Below are 18,614 nucleotides of genomic sequence, written 5' to 3'. Positions count from 1 at the left end.
ATGGCTTCGACACCTCCAACATGGAACCGTTTGGGTCCTGATCTGTGTATCTTTGCCTGGTCTGGAAATAGCAGCTATCCCCTACCCCTGGGCATGAAAAGGCCAACATGAAGCCTGAACAGAATGGAATACACAGCTTGAGAAGGAAGGGACAAGTGGGACCCAGCGAAGCTTCTGAGGCCCAAAGCAGCTGGTTCTGAAGCTGGGGCCCAAGGGCTGTGTCTCCGCCCCCACCCCAACCAGGGCTGAACACACTACACAGCTCCCTTCTCCAACCTGTCCAAATGCCCGGAGGACCTGCCCCAGCCAGCCCAGGAGTGTGGGCTCGGAGAAGGCTCTCAGGGAGAGCCACCCACGGCTACGGTCAGTGTGACATGAGGCAGGTGAGTCCTGGGGCCTCTGGCTGCCCAGTCCAAATCAGGCCTTCACCACGGGTGCCCAGGACCGTCCCAAAGGAAATCCCGCGCCTCATGCTATTACTAAGGATCAACAGCAACAGTGACCACCAACAGCACCTCTGCAAAGATCTATATCCTTTTCAAAGAAGAAAGCATCTTGCTTAAATGTCCAGGAAACAGAGACAAAATCCGTGGTTCTTTTATCTTTAACTCAGTCCACACATTCACCCGGGATATCCGCTAAGCCTCAGAGATCCTAGGTAGAGTCACAGGAACCCACAGCAGCCATCTCATTTTACAGCTGTGACCCGGGAGGCCGATTCACCCCAGGGAACACTGTCTGTCTCCCCAGCAGCCCCAGAATGTGCGAAGGGCAGATGCAGGTCTTGACCACCAGCCGATCCTTCTGGCTGACTGCTGGTGCAGGCCAAGCATCCTCCAAAACAAAAGATGGGCACTCAGGTGTGGCCTTGCATCCTCTAGGAGGACCAGGGAAGATGGGGACTTCGACACTTTTGGGGGACAGGCTAGACCACGGTGTGAGGCAGGAGCTCCCACCTCTCAGTTTGGCATTATCCCAAGCGGGAACCCCAACCACCTGAATCGGGTACCCCCAAAAGTTCATGTTATTATAGAAACACCACCACTACCGTAACAGCTGGGATTGCTGGGCTCCAGGCCAGGCCTCTGGGTCAGAATGCACTCTGAAGTGGGGCCCACGACCAGCATTGCCCACGAGCAGCTCCCCCACCCCACCCCCCACAGTTGTACTCCACAGCCTAAGAAGCCATCCCTCGCCTCTCCCCAAAAGACACTGGACCTTCACCCCTGCCCCCGAGTTCTGGAAAGCAGCTGGTTAACATAGGCTGTGTCACTTCCTCTTCTGAAAAATGAAGTCACTTATATGAGCCTTAACCTAGAGCTAGGTCTATACTGTCATTCATCCCAATAACTCAGCCAGCGCTCTGACAAGTGAGGCCTCCTCTGGACGTGGTCCAATGCCCCTTCTGTGGATGCCTGTGAGTCACCCTCTAACCAACTTTAGGGGGCAACGATCCATGCGGGACAGACAAAACAAAGAGAGTGGGATGAAAAGACAAGGAGTGCCTGGAAAAGGGGGATTTCAATGTTCACGGTCACCGCCGACCCACACACGGCAGCAGCCAAAACAGATGCCCCAGGCGTGGTTACTTTAATCTCCCAAATCCAGGCTGGCACTCACATTGTTATGCCCGTTTTACAGCTGAGAAGACGGAGGCCTGGCAACATCAGGGAACTGACTCAAACCTGCACGAAGAGCCAGTGACGCCCGGGGACGAGAGCCCAGGCACCCGGATTCGGAGCACACGCTCCCCTCCTCCGTGCCTCACTGGCTCCCGAACAACAGCCATGACCAGTACTCACTTCCTGCCTGGCGCTTTCTGAAACGCATCCCATCCCTTAAGAAAGTTCCTCCTGTTATTCCCATTTTACACATCACGAAACACTTACCAAGATTAAATGAACTGTCCAGGTCACACAGCCAGTAAATGACAGCACTGAGTTTTGGACCCCCCTTTATCAACCTCACCCGGAGCCCAAGGTCTTCACCTAAAGGTTCGCAAACTTTTTGATCTTAGGACTGCTTCACCATCGTAAAAATGACTGAGGACTCCCAAGAGCTTTTCTTTTTTTTTTTTTTTTTTTAAGATTTTATTTATTTATTCAACAGAGATAGAGACAGCCAGCGAGAGAGGGAACACAAGCAGGGGGAGTGGGAGAGGAAGAAGCAGGCTCGTAGCAGAGGAGCCTGATGTGGGGCTCGATCCCATAACGCCGGGATCACGCCCTGAGCCGAAGGCAGACGCTTAACCGCTGTGCCACCCAGGCGCCCCCCAAGAGCTTTTCTTTACACGGGTTGTAACTCTCTACTGATAGCCACCCGATTAGAAGTGAAAACTAAGAATTTTTAAATATCTGCTAATTTTAAAAATAACTGAAAATCCATTACATGTTGACCTAAGATTTTTTTAATGAAAAATAACTACCCCTTCCATTACAAAACAAAAAACGTAGCCAAAAGAGTGGCATCGGGGTGCCTGAGTGGCTCAGTCAATTAAGCATCCGACTCTTGATCTCAGCTCAGGTCATGATCTCGGGGTCGTGAGTTCAAGCCTCGCCTTGGGCTTCACACTGGGCGTAGAGCCTACTTAAAAAAAACAGTGGCATCACATTGCATCTTTATAATGCTGTTCATGTCTGGCTTCACAGAGATAGCTAGAGTCTCTTATCTATGTGGTATCACACACACGATGGATGAGCCTGTAGGAAAGTCTGCTCGACAGCAAAGTCTGTGTGAGCATGACAGTGGAAAAGACTAGTGGCATCTTAGAATCATTATGAAAACAGTTTTGACCTCACCAGCCCCAGGAAAGGACGTCAGGGACACCACATCATGCTTCGAGAACAGGTGCTCTGTGCTATAAGCAAGTCCAAGAAGTATCATAGAAACATCAACTCAAGAGTTTCAGAAATGAGGGGCGCCTGGGTGGCACAGCGGTTAAGCGTCTGCCTTCGGCTCAGGGCGTGATCCTGGCGTTGTGGGATCGAGCCCCACATCAGGCTCCTCTGCTATGAGCCTGCTTCTTCCTCTCCCACTCCCCCTGCTTGTGTTCCCTCTCTTGCTGGCTGTCTCTATCTCTGTCGAATAAATAAATAAAATCTTTAAAAAAAAAAAAATGGAGTTTCAGAAATGAAAAGCACCACCAGGCTCAGGAACCTGCCTCCAGGGAGATAAAGAATTTTCACCCCATTGGGTGAACAAGGCAACGGAAAGATGCCTCCCTTCCTTGGCCTTTGAGGAAGCTGGAGACAGAAGCAGCAGGACAGAAATCGAGGTCATCAGATCTGTCAACACACATAGCCGCAGCTTCCTGCCCCGGCCTCCAGCAGCATGAGAACACCTGCTCTGCACACGTGAGGACCCGAGGGGAGCCGACCATTCAGCGAAATGCGTGAGGACACCGCCCCGTATAACGTGGTGCTGGGTTCTGTGCTAAGCGCTCTCTGTCCTTACCTGATTCATGCCCATGATGTGCTAAGATCACCCCGTGTGAAACTGACATCCAGAAAGATGGCACAGCCAGGAAAACAGTGCACCCTCAAGCAAACGTGGCTCCAGCTCCAGAGCCAGGGCCTCGACCACGACGCTACCCTGCCTCCCGACAGGTAGTGCTCCAAAGGTCTGAACATCCATGAGATACACAAAAAAGAAGGCCGGCCAGGTCTGAGAAGCCATCAAATGGCAGACTGACTTAGGGGGACATGCTGCCTGGATGCCTCTCCTTCCACAGTCAGGAAGGTGGAGGGCAGAGCAGGGCACCTCAAGAAGAACCCCACGACGGGCTAAGCCTGGACATGCCACACGGATGGCAAGTGGTGCCGAAAATCTTCTCCATTCCCAGTCAGTTAAAAATAAAGCTTTTCTGGGCGCCTGGGTGGCTCAGTCTGTTAAGCATCTGACTTCAGCTCAGGTCACGATCTCAGGGTCCTGGGATCGAGCCCCGCGTCAGGATCCACGTTCAGCAGGGAGTCTGCTTCTCCCTCTGTCCCTTGCCCTGCTTGTGCTCTCTCTCATATAAATAAATAAAATCTAAAAATAAAGTTTTCTTTTTTTGCTTGCACCTCAAGGTTGAAAGCTGTCTTGAAGATGATGCAGCCCTCCCATCCAAACTGGTTGCCAGAATCCCCCAAATGCCCACCAAGACTGTTTGAACTCCTCCACAGTGAGGGAGCTCACTACTTAGAGCAAAACCCAGCTACTGTCTCCCCATAAAATTACTCTCCATACGGAGTTCGAATCCATCTCCCTCCATGTCCCCCACTGACCTAGATGTTCTCCTAAGGGCCCCGAGGTATCTACAACTGTAACTCGTCTTCTACACGACAGACCTGCAAGCATGTGAAGACCACCATCATGCCCCTTTATCACTATCAGAATAGCTACAATTAAAAGCCAATAACACCAAACGCCAGCAAGCGGAGCAGAGAAACTAGAATTCCCAAGCATCGCAGGTGGGAACATGAAATGACACAGCCATTTTAGAAAACACTTTGGTAGTCTCTTCTTTAAATTTTTTAAAAATAATCTCTACACTGAAAGGGGGGCTCAAACCTACAACTCTGAGACCAAGAGTCGTGCACTCTACCGACTGAACGGGCCAGCCGCCCCTGGCAGTCTGTTATAAAGTTACTCGCGCATTGACCCTACCCCCCAGTAATCCCACTGCTGGGTATTTACACAAGAGGAAAGAAAAGTTATGCACACACAAACACCAGCACAACTACCTAAAGCAGACGGCGAATGGATAAACAGCAGCGTTCCCTTCCTCCAAAGGAGCACTACTCAGCAAGAAAGGGGAATGGCCGCTGGCCAAACCAGAACCTGCGAGAGCTGGGGGACCTCAAGGCCCTCTGAGTGAAGGCAGCCAGACTCAGAAGGCTATATACACTAGAAGATCCCATCTATAGGACGTTTGGGAAAAGGCGGAAACATAGGGCAGAAAAGAGATGAAAGGCTGCGGGGGGCTGGGGGTGGAGGGAAGAAAGGCTGAGTACGAAGTCACAAAAGGGAATGTTTCGGGGTGAGGGAACCGTCCAGTCTCTTTCTTGTGCCGGTGGTAACATGACCATGTGTGTTTGTCAAAACTCACTGAACTATATAAAAAGGAGAGATTTTACTATATGCAATTTATCCCTCGATGACATGACTTCTTAAAAACTCAGGCTAACAACAGAAACTGCAGTGTCCCAGACGGAAACCACCATCCCGGGAGTGGTGTGGTTGCTGGAGTTGTGGACCGCCAGCCCTCCCCACCCCCTCAGTCACTGCAGGTGTCGCAGACACCTTAAAGAACAAGCAAAATAAGAACTCACATCAAGTGAGTTGTCCACAGAAACCGCAAACACCTTTCCCTCAGCTCTCCTATCCCTGCAAAGTTCTTCTGGATTCAAATGCAAAACCGTCCACTCTCTCCGACTTCACTCCTTCTTTCCAATCTGGAACCCACTAGAGAAGGCAGATTTTTTTTTTTTAAGGTTTTATTTATTTATTTGTCAGAGAAAGGGAGAGCACAAGCAGGGGTAGTGGCAGGCAGAGGGAGAAGCAGGCTCTCTGCTGAGCAAGGAGCCCGACGCAGGACTCAATCCCAGGACCCATGGGACCCAGGGATCATGACCTGAGCCAGAGGCAGATGCTTAACCCACTGAGCCACCCAGGCACCCGAGAAGGCAGATTTATTTCTTCCTTTCTGTGTCCAGGATGGGGTCCAAGGGGGTAAGGGACTTAGACTGCATTAAAATGGGGGTGCTTTAGAGAGGCCAGGAGAGCAGGCACAGGGCCTGGATTTTGGACCAAGAGCCATCACTCACCGGCCTTGGTGTGAGAGGGACAGCAGGAGCAGAATCCGGCAGGGAGACAGGGCAGGCCCCTTTCACCACGTGAGTCCTGGCTCTGCCACAGCTGGTGCTGCCCCCTCCAGAGACCACTGAGGCTCAGCGAGCTGCCTGGCAGCTGGGTAATCTGGGCCAGAAGCCCCTTTGTCCTTAGCTCCCTCACCACCACATGCCAGCTACAGGCCTCCCCCTCTGTCTTATTTACAGCTGGACAAATCGCAACTCTGCTCCAGAGCCTTATGGGCCAGTGATGCCAGAGCCAACGAGAAAGCTGCTTGCAGCCAAGAGGTCAGGTGGAGTGGCCATGCCCAGCTAAGCTTCCTGGCGACCCCCAGGCCCCCGCTCTCAGGGGAGAAGCAAAGCAGCAGCACAACGTGGTCATCAGGGGCAGCAGCAAGCAAAACCAAGCCACCGTCATCTCCAGCCCAGGAGAGCCAGAGCCATCAGGAGAGACACAGTCCCTCAACATGAACCAGGGCTTCTGAAAGCACCCAGTGTCACGAACTTGTGAGAAAGGTCCATCTCAGGCCCAGCCAGACGGCCTAAGTCAGAAGCCCAGGAAGTGAAGTCAGCACTCCCGTCTGGGCGATTCTGACGCCTGATCAAGTCTGAGAACCTCTGGCCTGGACCAAAGTTACATCTGCTGGCCAGAGGGGTTTTCTCTCCCTCGTTTTACTGCCTGTCCAGTAGCTACTGCCCACTGATGACATGCAGGGAGGGCCCCTTCCCCTGACTACCGAAGCCTGAGGGGATGCCCCCGGGTCAGTCAGGACAGGAAGGAAGCCCAGCTCTCAGGTAAAACACTTGCTCTCAAAGCAGATCCTGACTCAGGGACTCCGAACCGAGAGAGGCAGCGACTGCCTATTGCTGTCACTGCCCCTCCTTCTGAAGCTCCATTCCTAGAAGGCCCGACACAAGGCCCACCTCCTCCCCCGCCCCTCGTCAGAAGTAGCGGCTCCCTCCCCTGAGCTGTTTCCTTCTGTTTCACACAGGGCACAATGGCCGGCAGCCTACCTCTCTGGTGCTACGGTCTGAATGCCGGGGGTCCCCCGCCAAAATCCCTAGCAAGCCCCAAGGTGTGGTATTAGGAGGCGGGGCCTTCGGGAAATGATTAGGTCATGAGAGAGGATCCCACATGAATGGAACTAGTTCATGATAAAAGGACCCCAGAGAGCTCTCCCCCCTTCTCCACGTGACAACACAGCCGGAAGACACCATCTGTGAACCTGAAGCGGGCCCTCGCCAGACACAGCATCTGCCTCCATCTTGGACTCCCAGCCTCCAGAACTGTGACCAATAAATGTGTGTTGTTTCCCAGCTGCCCAGTCGGGGGTGGTCTGTTCTGGCAGCCTGGACGGACTGAGACACCTGCTAGACTGTGAGGTCAGGGGCCAGGGCGCTCTGTGACCCCTACAAGCACTAAGCACGTGCTCCAAGAGAAGAAGGGGCTCCCATTCTTTGAAGGAACCGAGAAAACAGGCCCCCGACCCAGAAGGCCCAGGAAAGGAAGCATCAGAGGGCCCACGGAGTCAGGGTGCAGAACGTGCCTCCATGATGACTCAGCCCACCCTCTCGTGCCAACCAAAAGCTGCACTTTCAAGGAATCTTCACTGGGACACAGAGGAAGCCCTCCAGCTACTTCTGCCAACAAGCCAAGAGACCTCTTTGTTTAACAAGAAACCTCTCCTGCTGCTTCAATTTGTGTAAAATTTAAAGCTCATTTTATAAATGCTACCCAAGGATGTCTGTTCTCCTTAAAACTTTCCCTGTTGTCCCAGAAGAGATATAAAAGGCACCTGAGAAATCAGGTCAGGATGAATGGGGAACAAAGATATCAGCGGCCTGAAATGAGAGTATGTTCCCAGGGCAGATCCGTGAGGCCCACCCACAGGACGGGTTACCCATGGCCAGGCTGCACGGGATGGGGGAGGCTCCAAGAAGCCACACGCACTCAGCAGATAGAAGCTGCCGGGAAAGGCGTCCGCAGAAAGACTCTAGGTTAGCACAGGCATGGTGAGCCGTTAGCCGTGTCAAGCTGAGGGCTGGAAGGGGAAGGCCACCTGCAGACCTGACGTGAGCCAGGGCAGCCGCCCAGGCACCAGCTGTCGCAGAGAAGGCGCAACACCCAAGGCTTCCCCCACCAACTTTCTCTTACGTGGACTGTAACTTGCCATTCTTTGCCCAAATGGTGTTTGTTAAGGAGACCTAAGTGGCAAAGCCCAGGTGATGTTTTCTTGTTGTTGTCTTGTTTTTTTTAAAGATTTTATTTATTTGTCAGAGACAGAGAGAGCACAAGCAGGGGGAGCAGCAGGCAGAGGGAGAAGGGGGCTCCAGCCCAGGACCACTTAACCAACTGAGCCACCCAGGCGTCCCACGGAGGTGATGTTTTTATCGTTAAGACATTGCTCTTGCCTTGCCTTTCCTAAGCTTTGGGGAGAGAGGCTGTGAACAAACAACAACAGCCAGTCTCCATCTGACTGGGGAAAGAGCATCGCCTGTCATTAGGTGAGGCTGAGCCAGGAGGAATCCCCCAGGAGGCGCAGCAGCGGTTCCCACGGCTGACCGCACTGCTCATGCCACTCCAAGGGACAGGGCCAAGCCAGCCCTCGCCAGGGATGAAGTCAGGCCAGCCCATCTCAGACCGGGAAGCCTGTTAAATGTAGATGACGGACCCACTGTCAGAGCCTCTGATGTAGCAGGTATGGGGCCGAGCTCAGGGGTCTGCCTCTCTAACAAGTGCCGGAGGACTACTGGTCCAGGGACCACACTGCATGAGCCACTGGTTTGGGCACAGACTAGTGATCCAGCTGCGGTCAGTGTGAGGAGACCCTGCAGAAGAATTTCTGCAGAAGGCTGCTTTGTGGACAAGGAGACACAAGAGGACCTTCTTCATCCTCTGGACCATGTGGTAACAGGTGTTCTTTTATCTGCTCTGTCCAGTACGGCAGCCACTCGGCAAGGGACGCCAGAGAGCATGTGAAATGTAACGAGTGTTACTGTTGAAACAAGAAATTTCCATTTTAGTTCGTTTTCATTCATTTGAATTTAAATAGCCACCTGTGGCTAGTGGCTCTGACAAGGGACCTGCAGCCCCGGACACGGCCAGGTCTAGCTGTGACAGCTGGAACTGCGCCTACAGATGCCCTGCCACCAGCCTGAGGGCAAGACACACACACAGGCTCACAGAGCCACGTCCCGAGGCACTCGGCCCAGCCTCAGTGGCTTCTTCCTACGTGACAGCACACTTCTGTGTTGTTTAAGGCAGTGTGAGCAGGTATTCCCTACTGCTACAGCCAAAGGTCTCCTGGCTAACACAGCCATGAGGACATTGAAGTCAGCCTGCAGAAAAGTGGGGCTACTCGCCCCAAGGACAATGTCAACTGCTGGCGTAAGAACAAGAGAAGCAAGACTTGGGTCCCAGTGAGCCGAAGAGGGTCTGACCCAAGGGGGTGCAACCAGACCCTTCCGCATTCAAGATCTGGGCACCAACAACCGAGGCTCAGCCCACTGCAGGAAGTCCACACCACTGCCTTCCACCTGCTTGCCCACGAGTATCTGGGGACACTGCTGACCCCTCCCTCCCAAGGACTGCAACAGCTTCAGGTACATGTGGAACCAACCAGCAATGGCTGACATGAAGCTTCTTCCAGAGTATGCGGTGGTCCAGCTGCATACAAAATATCTTCCTGCTCCTCCTTGAAATTCCACTACTAACAATAATTGCTGTGGTTTAACTAACGCCTCTCTCTTTGGAGCGACTAATGCAAACGTTCCTAAGAAAGGTAGCACTTTAAGCCCTGAAGTGTCGACGTGATGAGTCTGTCAGCTATCTGTTTGTTAGATCACTGCACCTTGTTCCCAAGGGTGAGGCATGAGGGACGAAAGAGAGTTGCACTCAGGGTTCAACCGCTGCGGTTTCACAAAAGCCCATGTCACCGCTCCATTCATCCGGACTGCCCCACCCCAAGGGGCCTCCTGGGGGCCAGTCCCATGTTGGAAATTCCAACAACCCCACCATTTGGCTGGCGAACTCACAACAGGAAGAGTCCTCCCTGAACCCTGGACAGGGATGAGGGACCTGTGCCTGGCCTCACTGTGTCCTCCCAAAAGTGTTGAAATCCTGACCCCCTAGTAAACGTGAATGTGACCTTACTGGAGATACAGTCTCTGCCGATGATCAGGTGAAGATGAGGTCAGCCTGGAGTGGGACTGGTGTCCCCTTGAACAGAGGAAATTTGAAGACAGACACGCACACGGGGAGAACACCATGGGAAGACAAAGGCAGAGATGGGATGACACATCTACAAGTCAGGAACATCCGGGCCGAGGACTGCCAGCACCCTGGCAGGAGGAAGGACAGAGGCCTGGGACAGACCCTACCCCGATGCCGTCCATGTGGGGCCTCTAGAGCCACGAGAGAATAAAGTCCTGTTGTGCAAGCCAGTTCGTTACGGCAGCCCTAGCGAACAACGCGCTCCGTCCCCACTGGACCGGTCTTACTGGGCTGACCTCGCTCACGGTATGCACTCACAAAACCGTCTCCCCCGCGGACCCTAAGATCCACAGACACTGGGACCACGTCTGTCCTAGTCCTCACACATTTCAAGCCCACTTCTGGCACAGCAGAGGGGCTGGGTAAGTGACGGTCAAATTAACACATAAAAGGTCCGCCCCCCCGCTGGGTCTGGAGTCCCTGGCAAGAGCACCAATTTCCCCGTCTATGTGGAGGGCATAAAATCACTGCACAGGATGACCTCCCAGGGCCCTTCTGGCTACAGAAACTCCAAGAATCTCCACTCAAGGTGTATGCATCCATCAGGGTCAGATCAGGACACGAGAAACCACACAGGGGTGTTAGACAGAGGGCACGTGACGCAGGAATGGGTCCCAGAGGTATGGGAAGGCTGGGAGACCAGGACACCTTCCCGCTGGGACATCTTCAGTGAAGGGAAAGCAGGACCGGCTGTGGGCTTCTGGAAACACACGGATGGGCTACTCCTGTCCCCAAGACAACACACAGCCCATGGGGCTGTTCCTGCTTACAAAGGACAGTCCCAAAAGGGGCCATTCTCATGGTCAGTGGTCACTGAGGCACAAGGTCAGGGTTGAGGGGGGTGACAACAAGCTGAGAAGTCCCATGCCCTGACAAAGTGAAGGAATGGTGAGACACAGCCCCCCTCCCAGCACCTGCCAGCACCAGACTCCTGCTCCCCCTGCCGCCCCCATTAGTAGGACATGCTGCTGATGGGAAAGGTGTGAATGGAATCGACAGAAGATGGCCCCATGAATCAGCTGACAGGTGAGGCCGAACTCCCACCCCGCAGACTCGGGGCTACCTCGGCTCACACTCAGCCCCCCTCCCCGACCCTCCCGGTGCCCTCCAGGAAGGAGGGGTACCCAGGTCATACTCACCCACGCTGCTGAGGGAGCTGCTGCTTTCTGAGTCTGAGGGCATGATGGACAAGACGCTGTAGGTAGAGCCTGGGGACAGAAGGACAGACCGTTTGTTACTGACCCCAAACTATTGTCAGGCCAACCGATCTTCAGTCAGCCCCAGACTGAGAACCAGCACCACATCAGGGACTAGAAATCAGGTCTAAGGGGCCAGGCAGGTGTGGTCAACAGGGTCTAGTCCATGGTATTTCTGCCTGGCCTCTCACCTCACCCTTCCACTACCCACCTGCCCTGGAAACTTATGCAAGCACAGACAGAGGGGAACCCAGAGCCAGTTAGCCGGCTCTCCTTAAGACATCTGGGGAAAAGCTTAGCAAGGGAGCAACGCGCCCCCAGGTTAAAATAGGGTCTGGGGATTTCCTACACATTATCAGTATGATGCTGGCTTCCTTGCAGAGAGCAACAGAGTGGAAGTTAAACATCCACGAACTATCTGTTCTTTTTGCCCGACTGTTCTGCTCTCGGGTTCTGACTGTATCCAAGTTCCGTCCTTAATAATTTAGTCAGAGACTGCCCCCTTATTAAAAGTCACTCATAAAATTATGAGCAATTACACTGTCACCAAAGCCAAGGAGCAGTACGTGCCCCTTCTTGGCCAACACTTTAATGTTGTTAACTCGGTGCTGGACACACAACCGTGCCACACCACAGTTTGGTTTGAATTCGAGTATTTTCTAAGCTAGGATGTAACCCACCTGGCATCAGTATAACTTCCGGGTGAAGAAGCCCCATTTCCGAACCAGCTCTCACGCACACATGAGCAGCTGGGTCACAATGAGCAAGTCGCTTGTTTTCTGGAAGTCTGCTCCCTGGCCTGTACAGGGAAGGGGTTCAACCAGACGGCCTGTAAGGTCCTCTCCCCCATTCCATCTCAGGATTACACTTTCCCCTGACGGCGTGCTTTGCTTGTGACTACAGTGACACCACGTTAAGAGGGAAAACCGACTCTGAGACAATCTTGGAAACTGAAAAAAGCACCACATGCACGGACAGTGGGTCCAAGAAAACAAGATAACGGCAGGAATGCAATGCTTTGTCCTTGGAACCAGAGGAAAGAGGTGTGTGCACTGGGCAGAGGGGCAGAGTGGGTGAGCTAGAGACGGGATTTCTGCAGTAAAGCCTCTGAACAAGACTCAGGCTCTGATGAGGAAAATCGGCCAAGAACTAATGAGATCTAGAGCTCGGGGACCAGAAACATGGGGGCCAGATTTAAGGCTTCTCTCCCACCTCAACTCTTGACTAGATACCCAATACCTGCACACCCTCCAAAGGGACAGGAGAGGGATGAAGAGTTGGGGGGAAGCAGGGGAGAAGGAGGAGGAGACTCTGGGGACAGGAGGGAGGAGACCACCAGGGTGACAAGAGACCCCGAGCAGAGGGGAAAACGTGGGCGGAGGAGATGTAGGGCAGACACACGGGCAGCCCTGGTATCCCGGTGTGCAGGGGAGCTGGCAGGAATGCCCCCCCAGTAAAAGAGATGAAAGCAGAAAGCAAAAAGAAAAAACACGGAAAAGGGACTTTGGTGACGGCGAGAACTAGGACAGCGGCCGGGCATGACTGGTGGCCTCATTATCAAATTTTCTGAGACTGTCTTAAGAAGCTGTGGGTGTTCTGTTGTTATACATTCGTCCAAACCCTTGGAGTGTGCAACACCACACGTGAACCCTAATGTAAACTACAGAGTCTGGGTGACAACGACGTGCCAGTGTAGGTTCATCAACGGTAACACAGGTACCACTCCGGTACGGGATGTGGGCGGGGCTGTACGTGTGGGGGGGCGGGGGCATGTGGGAATTCTCTGTGCTTTCCCCCCAATTCTGCTGTGAATCTAAAACGCTCTAAAAAAAAATTTTTTTTTAATTAAAAAAAAAAAAGAACCTGTGGATGTTTTGCGTGGACTGAAGAGGATGACTTACGGAGTAGACAGATGTTCTGTCTTCAGACAGGACCGTCAAAGGGATCCACCCGTGCCACACGGCCCCTGGCAGCAGGCCCGGCCACGGCAGGGAGGTGCTGGAGAAGCCGCGGGTGGGGAGCCCAACAGTCAGGGCTGGCTCGGTCTGAAGAGACCTGGGAAGGGCGGGACCTCCTCAGCGCACACCTCACTTCACGGAGGCCCCCTGCCCACTTGGCCCAGAGGCCACAGCGGGGTTCTGCACATCACTCAAGGGAGAAGGAACCAGAAAACCCTGCTCAGCCCTGAAATCCCTTGATCCCACCAAAAAACGAACAGCAACGTTCATGTATTTCAAGTTCCACCCACATGATTTGTTTTGCTGTCCATTCAACATTTCTGAGTTTTTGTCTCAACAAAACAATGAGCGCCACGAATTTCTCAAATCATCTCTCTCCCTGTACCATGAATGGTAGTAGGCGTTGCATAAGGATCGGTGCAGTAACGTCAGATAGAATTCAGGCACTCCGTTGGTATCTTCAAAGGACAAAACGTCAACACAATGCCGATTTTCTCAACTCAATCGACAGTGTCCTAATTATTATTTTCTTTACGGGGACAAGGCAGGCTAGCCAGCTGGTATGCTGGTGGGCTGTTTTCGAAAGATGCCTACTCAGAAAAGCAGGCACAAATAAACTCTCCCACTCACACCTCCCGGATCTCTGAGCGGGGCACGATCGTGCTTGCGACACCAGGGCCCGCGCGGGCAGACGCTCCCTGCAGGAACGCCTTGCTTCGTCCTCACTGCTGGCATCAGCAGAGCCCCGTCTTCCAGTAAAGCACCCCTCCTCATCAAGTCGTCTCTTTCCTCCCCCATGGCCAGTTTCCACTGTTAATTAAACTTGGCAGACATCCTTGTCTCTCTCCTCCCATCTCCCTCCCTGGCTGGGGGAGTCAACTGGCCAACCAACACATTCTGTTCTTCTTCCCCGTCCCCAAAGTCCTGCTGAGGTGCTGGGGCATGACCTGGGGGCGGCGTGACATCTCTATCTGCATCTCTGGGCATCTCCGCCCCCGAGTCGGCTGGCAGGGCTCCTAGGAGCTGGGGGCTGGCAGGGAGTGATGAAAATTGGACAGGGCCCAGTTTTTACAATGTTCCCAGGGCCTTAGACGTCATTCAGAGAGAAAAAAAAGTCCCGAAGACGACGTTGTCTTGGTCATGCTTTGTCTCTGCTGCTATTGTTGTCTTAAAAAGCCTATGTGGTCAGGATGTCGGGAAAAGGCAAGAGGAGACACTCTCCTCCAAAGTCACGCGGTGTCCTTTCAAAGCCAGTGGCTTCTGAAGGGCGGGTGTCGGGCGTCATCTACCTCTGGGGTTTCACAATCGAATCTGGAGGCCAACAGGAGTCTCATCTCACGGGTGCACACTTCCCAGCCCCCCACAATTTCCTCAGGAGCTCCCTGAAGGCACCCGCACTCCACGTGCCCTGAAACCTAAGGCATACGCTCCACCTGGCAGAGAGGCCCAGACTAACAAGGGCTGTGGAATCAGCCCGGTGCCCCCACTGGCACCGCCCCCACTCCCTCCCCATGTGCCCCCCCACGTCCCCCCTCCCAGGACAGCCGGGCACTGCCACTCAGGGCGCTCCCACAAACCCAGGCAAGCCTGTGCACAGGTCCTGGGAGGACCCAGAAGTCAGATGATCTGGAAACATTTTCAGGGAAGGAGACAGAGCATGAGCCTAGATTTTTCATAGACATGTAACCAGAGAGGGACATGAGGAAGGTCTCTAGTACCATTGGGACTGCCGGAGGACCCAAGCCAAGTGCAGGTTCTGATGTGGACAGATAAGGGGACCCTGAGACTCTGCATTTCTGACAAGCCCCCTGGGCACGGGGGTCCACAGACAGAATAAATGCAGTGCAGCAGGGCACCAAGGCTCCCCAGTGTCATCGGGTGGGAAGCCAATGCAAGCCATGGCAGGAGCCCTGAAACAGAGCCCACCAACTCTGGGACCCACACATTGTCTGCATCCTTCCCAAGAGCCCAGCCCCTGCTAATTGTGTTTACTCTGTGACTCAGCCCCATTGGGTCACGGAGACCACTTCAAAAGAACTTCCAGTAAAATCACCCAAGCGATAACAGAATGCCCCAGCCTGCAGCCTGTGGGGCCCAAGAGTGACAAACTTAGCTTGTCACCTAATACACCCCTCCATTCACCTGGAGCTCGTAAAGGCCCCGGTGACTCATGCTTCCTCCCCATGAAAACTGAAAGCAGAAGGGACTTGTTCCAGGCTTGAGCCAGCACGCAGAGCCTCTCTATGCTCCGGGAGGGCGAGGAGAGGCTGGCCTGCCGCACTGACCTGAGACAGCTCCAGATCACTGGGAGCACATGCGAACCAGCCCCCAAGCACCTGTGAAGGGGACGGTGAAGGCAAGCTGCGAGTCCCCTGGGGAGGCAGGCAGCCTCGCCCTGGCACCCTTCCCTCGCTCACACCTGAGGAACCACAGCCAGAGCACAGATGACCAAGGGCGCCCAAGTTCTTGTACTCGCACGTGCCCATCAGGTTCCTGCCACGAGCCTGAGCCCTGCAAGACCCCGGGGCCAGGCCTGGGAAAAAGAAGACAAGCCAGGGGCTCAAGAAGCTATCCAGCCACTGTGAAACTCTGCAGAAGTCCCTTCCCCTCTCTGAGCCTGGGTTGCTCAACGGTCAAGGAAGGCAATAATGACTAGGACACCCCCATGGGCTCCAGCCTCCCACCTCTGCCACTTCGCAGCTGTGTGCCTTCAGGTAAGTCCCTGGGCGCCCCCTTGCCTGCATGTGCCCATCTGTAAGATGGGTTAGTAGGAGTACTTACCTGATAGAGGAATCTACAGAGTTCGTGTGAAAAGGGCCTGAAACAGCACCTGGCACAGCCAGCCAGCGCTCTCCATGCTAGCTGCCGCCACTGCGGTCACACCAGACCTCCCCACCCCGCCATTCTCAATCCTCTGACTACTGAAACTGACAGCTGGACTAGCGTGACAAGGTCAAACGGGGCAGGATGACAGACTGCCAGACTATACGGTACTCGCTAATAATAGTAATAATAGCACAGCAGCAGCTAATAGACGCTGGGCACTATTCAGCGTCAAGCTGGAGCACTTGGCATGCTTATCTCAGTGAATTCCTAAAACAACCCTGAGGCTGTCACTAGGCCCATTTTACAGAGGAGAAAACTAAGGGTTAAGATAATTAAGAAACTTGCTTAAGGTCTTGATAGAGCCAGTAAGCGTATGAACAAGATATAAACCCAGTTTAGCCCAAAGTCTGAACTCTTGATCCCTACACCCAACACTGCTGCCAGGCTCTGCAAGGTGGAAGGGCAGTCAGGGGAGGCTTCATGGAGGAAGCTGCCTGGAGCTGGCCCTGGAGGATGGTGAACTTAGATAAGTACCCAAGAAGCCAACTCAGCCTCGAAGAAACACAGACGGAGCCTGTCCCCCTGTGCAAGTGGAAAGTCTCAGAGCAGAGCCAGCCCTGCTGGCTGACTTGTCCCCTCCCTGCCCTCCTTCTTCCACCAAGAGGACACTCAACAGGCATTGTTGAGATGGCATGGCTGAGCCAGAGATGGGACTGCAACTGGGAAGAGGGTGAGAGGAGCCATGGCTCCATGGCCCTGACATGTGCTGCTGTTTCCTGCCCGCCCCAACACCCGTGCCCGTGCTGGGCGCAGAGGCAGGTCCAGAGCACGGGCACGCTCTTTCAACAGGCACCGACTCCGTGAGTTACAGAGATGAGGAAGGAGACAAGAGAGTGAAGAGTCCATGTGCTGTGCAGAGAACACCTCCCCGCTTCTAAGGACCATGGGAGGTGCTGGGAGGGAGGGTCAATTCCGCTGCTGAGAAGCCCTCCTGCAGAATCACATGGTCAGTGCAGCCACACCCCTCCCCAAGGTCTCAGCTTCCTTCCCTTTAAAAATATGGTGCAAGGCTATGGACACGGAGACCCAAATTAGGAGGCTGACAAGACCCAACATGTCAGAGAGTGACATGGAGTGACCACGGCCCCGGAACGGAGCAGCCAGAGTCTGGCATATCAGTTAAGGAAGTCCTGCTTCCTGCACGCTACATGCCTGCCTCAGGACAGGGAAATCACCTTCTCCCCGAGAGGCACAGGGAGGCTGGCAACGAACAGAAGTCCTGCTGTTATGGGTCAGGTGAAGGCGCACCCCCTAGAGTGCAAATCCACCCCCCAAAGTGTCAGGTTTGTAAGACCCCGTTAGTCTTCCCCAACTGAGCTACAGCTGGAGTATTCTCTGCAAAGTTTGGAACAAGAATAACGAGCTTGCTCAAGTATCACAGGAAGGATGCCTGCTTCTCCCTTTTTGAGGTCATGGAAAGAACCAGTAGCCCATCTTTCAAAGGTGAAAGGGGGTGTTCATTTCCTAGCTAAGTGGAGTGTTAACCTTCAAGTGTGCAAGGGAGAAGTGCCAGGGGGTGGTGTGAAGGACGCCTTCTGGGCTCTAGGCTCATTCCTTAACCCCCTCCCGCTGGACTCCAGAATCATCTGTGAGATAAGGAACTAAACTACCTGACCCTGTGGAAACTCCCAGATGTCAGTGCTCTCACCTGTGACCCACCCCCATCTCCCACCAAAGCTGCCCTCAAAGCAAAAGTCTGTAAAGGAAGGAAAAACAAGACATACATGCCCAGGACTGATCGCTCAGTAAGATTAAAGTAAGATCCTTCTCTGTCAGGCCCTTTGAGTCCCCCCCTCCCCTAAGGCACAAGATGATGGATGTTTGTTGAATTTCCAGAGATTAAAAACAGCGGTCAGAAAGCTTGCTTCCCCTCATCAGCTGGGAAAGGCTGGAGGCCGCCTTTGTTGTCTCCCTGTCAGAGCAGCTAAGCTCCAGGATGGGAGTAGCGGCAGGAACTGGGACCATCAAACCTGACGCCAGGTGGGAACACCTCTCGGTTCTGGCTTTCTGTCACCAAAAACAAGCGCTGTTTTCTTCTGTCACCTCCCAGATGGGCTGGGTTACAGTTCTGCACCTAGGACGTGGCCCAAAGCAGGGTCTGGTGGGCTCCCTGAGAGGGAGGCTAGGCCAGCATTTGGGGGCAGAGGGGGGACTGGGACCGTGTTAAGAGTCTCCTACTAAAATGCAATGATCTAGGGGCAACTAGGTGGCTCAGTTGGTTAAGGCTCAGATCACACCCCAGGACCCCGGGATCAAACCCCATGTCGGGCTCCCTAATCAATGGGGAGCCTAGGCCAGCATTTGGGGGCGGAGGGGGGACTGGGACCGTGTAAGAGTCTCCTACTAAAATGCAATGATCTAGGGGCAACTAGGTGGCTCAGTTGGTTAAGGTTCAGGTCATACCCCAGGACCCCGGGATCAAACCCCATGTCGGGCTCCCTACTCAATGGGGAGCCTGCTTCTCCCTCTG

The 18,614-nt window shown here is 53.8% G+C and overlaps 1 protein-coding gene across 3 annotated transcripts in view; it reads right to left on the bottom strand.

The window, feature by feature from the left end:
- Positions 1-18,614, bottom strand: part of DLG5 (discs large MAGUK scaffold protein 5) — a 122,256-nt gene that overhangs the window by 62,667 nt on the left and 40,975 nt on the right. For 2 of the 3 annotated variants that reach the window (XM_045783697.2, XM_087862996.1), the window contains exon 2: positions 11,244-11,312. In XM_045783697.2, coding sequence (XP_045639653.1) covers positions 11,244-11,312 — 69 coding nt within the window. Of the gene's footprint in view, positions 1-11,243; positions 11,313-11,980; positions 13,079-18,614 lie in introns of those variants that run through there. The other variant, XM_045783698.2, reaches the window with a different exon arrangement.

Source organism: Ursus americanus, chromosome 6, assembly GCF_024610735.1.
Source record: "Ursus americanus isolate L20-20 chromosome 6, mUrsAme1.1.p, whole genome shotgun sequence".
Classification (NCBI taxonomy): domain Eukaryota; kingdom Metazoa; phylum Chordata; class Mammalia; order Carnivora; family Ursidae; genus Ursus; species Ursus americanus.
This window is presented reverse-complemented; position numbering and strand designations above follow the sequence as displayed.